Source organism: Crocuta crocuta, unplaced genomic scaffold (assembly GCF_008692635.1).
Source record: "Crocuta crocuta isolate KB4526 unplaced genomic scaffold, BGI_CrCroc_1.0 scaffold943, whole genome shotgun sequence".
Lineage (NCBI taxonomy): Eukaryota > Metazoa > Chordata > Mammalia > Carnivora > Hyaenidae > Crocuta > Crocuta crocuta.
Window position 1 is genome coordinate 662,690 of NW_027528208.1, and position 7,687 is coordinate 670,376.

General features: G+C 47.6%; 1 protein-coding gene across 1 annotated transcript in view; it reads right to left on the bottom strand.

The window, feature by feature from the left end:
- The window catches only part of GRIPAP1 (GRIP1 associated protein 1), a 22,935-nt gene that overhangs the window by 11,119 nt on the left and 4,129 nt on the right, over positions 1 to 7,687 (bottom strand). The window contains 8 exon segments of the mRNA XM_077752957.1: positions 1,027 to 1,126; positions 1,257 to 1,304; positions 1,410 to 1,441; positions 2,146 to 2,193; positions 2,387 to 2,571; positions 3,726 to 3,876; positions 6,711 to 6,818; positions 7,617 to 7,643. Coding sequence (XP_077609083.1) covers positions 1,027 to 1,126; positions 1,257 to 1,304; positions 1,410 to 1,441; positions 2,146 to 2,193; positions 2,387 to 2,571; positions 3,726 to 3,876; positions 6,711 to 6,818; positions 7,617 to 7,643 — 699 coding nt within the window.

The following is a 7,687-nucleotide window of genomic DNA, read 5'->3' on the forward strand; positions in this document are numbered from 1 at the left end:
CTCCCTGACCACCTCCCCACCCCACCTGCCACTCCTGTCCTCAGTCTCTGGGGATCTTCAGACCTAGGTAACTGAAGATCCAGCCTTACCCAGACTCTTCTGTTCCCAGTTCTTAGGAGCCTTAGACCCCCAAACCACCATATCTCTAATCCAAGGGATCTCGGACTCACCTGCTCTAGGGGGAAGCCTGGAGGCTTTAAAATCCCCTAGCTTCTAACTCTCAGACTTTTACTCCAGTTTCTGGATGTCTTCAACTAACCTGTGTTTTGTTTTTTATTTTTTATTCACAGTCTTCAGAGGTCTCAGGATCACTCAGCCCAAGTGATCCAACTTACTAGTTGTCTCAGCTCCCCAAACCAGCCCGTATACTCTGAGGGCCTCAAACACACTCCGCCTCCAGGCACACCTGTCTTACCCTTGAAAGTCTTGTATCTAGAGGGTGCCTGGGTGACTCAGTTGGTTAAGTGACCGACTCTTGATTTCGGCTCAGGTCATGATCTCACAGTTCGTGAGTTCAAGCCCCACATCGGGCTCTTGTGTACTGACAACGTAGAGCCTGCTTGGGATTCTCTCTCCTTCTCTGCCCCTCTCCCCCTCAAAATAAATTAATTAAAAAAAGAAAGTCTTTAATCTATCCAGCCCCCACAGGTCTCAAAATCACCAAACCTCCAGGGAATTCAGGCTCACTCCAGCTCCTGCTTCCAGCCCCCAATGACCACAGATTTCTCTAGACTCCTATCTCTAAACCCCCAGGGTTTCAGATTCTTCTGAACTTGTGACACACAGCTCCCAAGTCCTCAGCCACCCTGAGATCCCTGATTTATGCATACTCAGGCCAACTCCTAAGGCTCTCGGGGTTCCCTAATTCCCATTTTCTTAGCTCCAGAGGGATCTAGTACCCATCCAGTCCCTATATTTCCAACACAAGAATTATTAGACTCCCCAGCCAGTCTCCGTAGACTTCAGGGTTCCCTGGACTCCCGGTCCTGGTCTCTACCTCAACAATCCCAATATCCAGGCCCTCACCTGATTGGCAGCCTCAAGTTCCTGCTGCAACTTCTGAGTGCGAGCCAACTGGGCTTTGAGATCCGCTTCCTTCCGCTGCTGTAACTCCTCAATCTTATTCCTGGGGGTTATGGGGGGCATGTTGACCATGGTCTGAGGCCCCGTCTCCCAGCTCTGCCCCTATGGTCTTCAGGCAATTCTGCTGGGCACTGTCCCTATTGTCCACCAGTACACCCACCCCTGGTAGTTACCGGCTATCGTTGAATAGTGTTTCCTTTTCCGTCTGCAGACGGCAAAAACTGGGCACAGAAAGACAGAAATAGATGGGTCAGTTCCACAAGTCAGTCTCCTCTCAAGTTTCCCCCCCAAATACCTTTTCCCACCTTAGGAAAAAAGAAATTTACCTTTCTTGCTTTTTTTTCAGTTTCTCAGAGAGCTGGGATGGGGTGAGGGAGGGGGGTGCAGACAAATAATATCATATTAATAAAGACAAAACAATAAATTTAATATTTATAGACACTTCTTATTATGTCCTTTTTGGGAGCTGGAATTTATGTTATCTCATGGGATCCTCAGAACAGTCCTGAGAAGTGAGTACTACTGGTTTTACAGATGGGGAAACTGAGTCTCAGATGAGTTAAGTAATTTGGTTGCCCAGGTAGTCAGGAGCAATGACATGACCTCCACCCAACTCTCTCAGGCTCCAAAAGCCAGCATTTATGCCCCCAACATACTGCCTGACAGCCACATCATAGAATGGCTAGGGGAGGAGGCCTAGAAGGCAAGATCATGATCGTCCACCTCATCTCTGGGTCTCCAGCTCCCAAGGTAAGAGCCAGCAGTCTACAAAATGGATGGATGGATGGATGGATGGATGGATGGATGAATGGATGGATGAATAAGCAGAGCTGAGAGGACACAGAAGAGAAAGATGTGGCCTGCCATCCACAAGACAGAGGAAGCACATTGGCCTATTCCAGACAGAACTCAACTCTGAAATATACATGTGAGTCTTTCATTTCACAGATGATAACACTGAGGCTTTGAGGGGGGCACTCCACTCCTCCTGCCCTGCCAGGGAAAGCATGGCAGGTAGGGAGTGGGGTGGGACAAAGTCCAGGGAAAGCTCAGCAGCCCCACCTTAGCAAGTTCCTCCTGCAGCCTGGATGTTTCAGCTTGCTTCGAGCTCTGCAGGGAAGGATGAGGGAGGGAGCTATCATCAGCAAAGGGAGAGGTAAGGCCTGTGCCTTTCCCCCACTCTCCTGCCTTCCTAATCCATTAGCCGAGATGGTGATGTCACAGACATTTCCGTGAGACCACAGACTGAGCTAGGGCACCTGCCTGCCTCCTGACACTCCAGCCCCAACAGACCCAGATTCACCTCCAAGCCTTGCAGTTGCTCCCAGAGTAATCTCTTTTCTTCTTTCTCCATTTCCCATTTCAGTTCCACTTCTGCCAATGGCATGGGGGCTGGGACAGCAGGGGCTGGGCCCCCTGGGGGGTCCCCTTGGCCCTCACTGGCAGCTTGGGATCTCCCAGCCTCTTTCCCATAGCGCTCTTGCAGGGCTGGTGGGTAGAACAGAAATATATGATGGATGAAGTGGTCTCTGAAGACCCTTGCCATGCCTCAAATAGATGGGAAAATTGGCCTTGGATCCTTCAGGTAGAAGAGACTTTGTCCAAAATGACCAAAAGCTTACAAAACAAAGGCTCTGCCCCACCCACACCTCACAAATCTTGCTTTTTAAAGTTTGTTTATTTAGGGGCACCCAGGTGGCTCAGTCGGTTAAGCGTTCAACTTCAGCTCAGGTCATGATTTCCTGGTTTGTGAGTTTGAGTCCCAAGTGGGGCTCTGTGCTAACAGCACGGAGCCTGCTTGGGATTCTCTCTCTCTCAGAAATAAATAAAACATTTTTTTAAAAGTTTATTTATTTCTGAGAGAGAGAGAATCCCAAGCAGGCTCCGTGCTGTTAGCACAGAGCCCCACTTGGGACTCAAACTCACAAACCATGAAATCATGACCTGAGCTGGAACCAAGCATCAGACACTTAACCAGCTGAGCCACCTGGGCGCCTCCCCTCATGAATCTTTTAAGCCCTACCATCCACTGAAATCTTGTCTACAATCAAACCAGTCCAAGCTGGTTTCCCTGAGACCCACTGCCCCAGATCTCACCATCCTTTACCCACTACTTATGGTTGAATCCTCCTATAACCTAATCTTCAACCAAATTCTACAAAGTCTCCCTCCAGATTACCAAACTACCACCCACCACGCCCAGCTACTCTCCGAACATCCCCACATTGGGACCCACAGTCTACCAAGCCTTCTTTCAGCCTTTATCCCAGACCCCACGGACAAGCTGGGCTCAGAATCTTCCCCAAGCTCCTTTATTCACTTTCTCTGGTTAGCAAACAGCTCCTTTCTGATGTTCAATCTGCTAATCTAACATTTGTTGGGTACCAAGCACTGCACTAAACTCAGAAAGATACCACCTCCTAGCTCAGCTCTACTGCAATCTTCCGGGGAATGTACATGCCTACAAGCTCTTGGTAGATGAGGAAGCTTTGACTCAGAGAGGTGAAATGTCTTGTCCAAAGTTCCTCACTGGTTCATGGGAGGGCCAAGCCTAATTCTGAAGCCTTTCCCTTGCCCCCAGGGGGAAAACACCCTACTCAATCCCCAAGGTCCCCACATCCTCAAGGAGGACCTCCTTGTACCTGCCACATTCTTCTGCAAGGCTGTGTTCTCCGCCTGCAGCCTCAGCAGCTCGCCATCCACAAGACTCCCGGCTTGGGCAGTGCCTGCCCTGGCAGCCCCATCCTTAAGTTGCTGGTTCTCCCGCTCCAGCTGCTCCATCTGGCTGCAGAGCTGAAGAGGAGGGAGGGAGCAGAAAAGCAGAGAATCAGAATAATTGCTGAAATATACATGGCACTTGGCTGATGCACTTTACAGTTCACTGAATTCTCATAATGCCCCTGTATTGTAGGTGCTTTCATTTCTCATTATCCCCACTTCATAGATAAGGACACTGAGGCACAAATGTTAAATGACTTCAAGTTCCACATCTGGTAAGTGGCAGAGTCACAGACGATTGAGGATACCGAGAACAATTTTCTGCTTGTTCAATCCCAACCTCATAGTTGTAATCCAAGACCTCAGGCTCCTCTGGAAGTTGCTGGTCCCAGATGTCAGCATCATAAATAGCCTTGCTGCCAGACCTTGTCTGTGAAGGGTCTGTGTCTGGAAGCCTAGGCATCACAGCTTTCGGGGCATTTCCAAAGCCAGTGCTACCCACAGCTCCCCAACCCCCATCATCAGCCCTCAGCCTTGGAGAGAGGTACAATGCAAATAAAACTAGGCCAGCTTCTTGCTCGACTCTTGGCCAAAACACAGTTCTCAGAGCACTCTTGACAAGTGACACTAAAATCCCATTTCCAGGGGCGCCTGGGTGGCTTAGTCGGTTAAGCGTCCGACAGAATACTGAGGCTCACAGAGAATCTTTATTTTGTTGCCTGGAATTACTTTCTACCCAGAACAACGATTCCTTTCATCCAGTTCTTCACATGACTGGCTCCTTTGCATCCTACAGTGCTCTGTTTAAATGTAAACCTTGAAGTATTAATCCCCCAACAGAGAAATCCCAATACTCTCTGTCACAGCACTCTGTTAATTTCTTTCTTACCTAGTACTAACCACAGTTAAATTCACCTAGTATGTTAATTTCTTAAAGTTCTGCACATTTTTGGATTGAAAACTGTGATTGACAATTAAACGTTATTTTGTAACACAGGGTCACAAGCACAGATTCTGAAACTGGACCACTGGGATGTGAACTTCTACTCTGCCATGTATTAGCCATGTGACCTTGAGACAAATTACTTCACCTCTCTGGGGCTCAGTTTTCCTCATGTGCTTAGTATGGACACTACTATTATCTCATTGGCCTGTTGTAAGAATGAGTGAATAACATAAAACACATCAAACAGGACCTGGCACACAGTAAACACTATGTAACTGTCAGCTATCTGTACTATTATTATTTTTTAATATGTTATCTTTCTCCCCATCCCACAAGCAGAATATAAAGCTACCAAGAGTGGGGGCTGTTTTACGCTGCTCACAACTATTTCCAGAACACAAAGCATGCAGGGGGTGCTCAATAACTATTTGCTGAAGGAAAATTTGAGCTGAAATATCTTGGCAAATAAGTGGTAGAGGTGGGCCTTGAATCCAGGTCTCTCTGTGAGCACTTCCAGTTCCCAGGAGGAGGAGGTAGTGTGAAGGAGGTTCTATACCTAGTCCAGTGCCTAGCCCAGGGCAGGTGCTGGAAAACGCAAGCTGGATTTATGGAGGAATTCCTGTCCCTGCCTCATCCTAAAAGAACCATGATAGCATTGAGGCTGGAGGCAGGACGCAGTGAGAAGTGAGCCGATGAGGTCAGCTATTACCTGAGCATCAGGGGGTCTGAACAGTCAGGGTCAAGGACCCACTCAGAGCTGTTGCTTAAAGAAGTGATGTGGTAAGGCTTGCAGGTCAGGACAACCTCTAGGGCACATAGTGGTAGGATAAACTAGAAGAAGACCAGCCAGAAGGCTGTGGGAATAGAGCAGGTAAGAGGCAGTAAGGGCTGAGGCAGAGCAGGGCCACAACATAGATGGATATAAAACTTTTAAATAGTCAAAAATATTTTAGAGGGAAAATGAATCAGTAATAATAAAAAGATACTATTAGTGGCTAACACCTATATAGCTGATACTATTTGCAAAGCTCTGTTGTAAGTGGTTTACAGACATAAATCCATTCAATCCTCACAAAATCCTTGCAAAGCAGGTACTGTCATTATCATTTCCAATTTAAACATCTGGGAACCAAGGACCAGGCAGATCAGGTGACTTGCTCAAGATTACAGTTAGTAAAAGGCAGAGCCAAGAGTTTAATCTAGGCCTTCTTAACTTTTAGTTGTTAAATCTCCTCTCCTGATATTGTAACTTTTTAAAGGTTTTTATTGTATTCTGTCTTTTTAGGATCTTAAGTACTACATTCTCATATGCAGTCCTGGAAATACCATTTTTGTTGCTGTAATGACTTTTTCCTCACAACACATTAAAACCTTAGAGACTTATTGATCATGGATACAGAAGACAGATAAGGAAACAAAAGATAATTTCTCTAATTCCCTAGTAGATTTAGAAACAGCCATGACACTAAAACCAGTGAGGAGATAGAACGATCCAATCCGGAATGAATTATCTAGAAGAACTAGAACTCCAGGCTCATGTCAGATGAAGGGAAGGAAGAGAAAAGGGAAAAGGGAAGCAGCTAGAACATCTTTCCATCTCAGGCTAAGCATAAGAACTTTACCTAAGACCCTCCAATACCCTGGAGCTTCATAGCATCAGCTCCCAAATATACACAAGGGGGCTTGAAGCTTAAAGAAAAGGAGTGCCTTGGTCTGGAACCAGCTCTCCTCAGGGCTTGCAGCCGTAATCACAGCACAGTCAGCGGCCCTATTTGTCAAATCACTGCCCCCCAACACATAGCAAGGATCTGTTTCAGCACCATGGACAGTGATCCAGGGCCGGTCTCTGTCCAACCACTTTCAGCTGCCCTCAGGCTTTAGCCCAGGTGGCCCAGCCCCTCCCCTCCCCTCAGATTCCCCCTTCCCCCCTTGGATTCCCCTCAACAATCCCAGGCACCAGCACCTTGCTGAACTCTGCCATAAGCGTGCTGTTCTGTAAGCGGAAATCCTCCTCTTGGCTATGCAGCTTTGCCTGCAGCATCTCATTTTCACTTAGCAGTCCTTCGACTTCCTGCAATGGCAGACATGGCAGGGTCTCCAACAAGGGCAGAAAGGATGCAGAGGTAGGACAAAGAAACAGGGAGAAAATTATGGGGGGGTATAGGGTACAGAGAATGAGATGGGTGAAATCAGGAGACACAAGGAAGGAAAAAGACAGACATGGGAGGGTAGAAAGAAGGGAAGATGGACACGGGGGGGAGTGGGAAGAAAGAGAGGGGTAGATAGAAACAGGTGAGAGAAGAAGTAGCGAGAGATGAGGGAAGGGGGATACATAGGGAAGGAGAGAGGGATGGAGAGGGAGAGAGAGAAAAAGAAAAAGCAGGAAGAAAGATAGGAACAGAGAAGCCAAAAAGAAGGGAGAACACAACAGAGGGGAGAGAGAGGGGGTCAGGGAAAAAAATGAGTCAGGAAGAGATAGAGGAACAGGGGGGAGAGAAACAAGGAACCAGAGAGAGAGAGAGAAAGAAAGGGAAAGAAGAGAAATGATGGCAGACAGGAACAGGTGGGGGAGAGAAAAAGGGAACGTTGGATGAGGAGAGAAGCAAGAGTCAGAGAGGAACAGGAAGAGAGGCATAGAGAGAGTCAGAGAGAAGGACAGGGAGAAAGGGAGAAGGAAAGGCACACAGTGAGAGGCACAGAGTGAGACAAACATTGGAAAATAAAGACAGACACAGAAACATGGCAGTGAGGTAATCACAGATGTGAGTGCACACACAGAGAAAGAAAGGCCAGTACTAGGAGATCCCAGCATACAGAAATATCACCCCTCAGTCTTCCAGACACATTCACCCATCATGGGTCCCCTTACCTGAGCTTTCTTGCTCTTGCTCAGTGCCTATAGGTGAGGGGGTGGGAGAGAGATAAGGTGAACAGAGATGA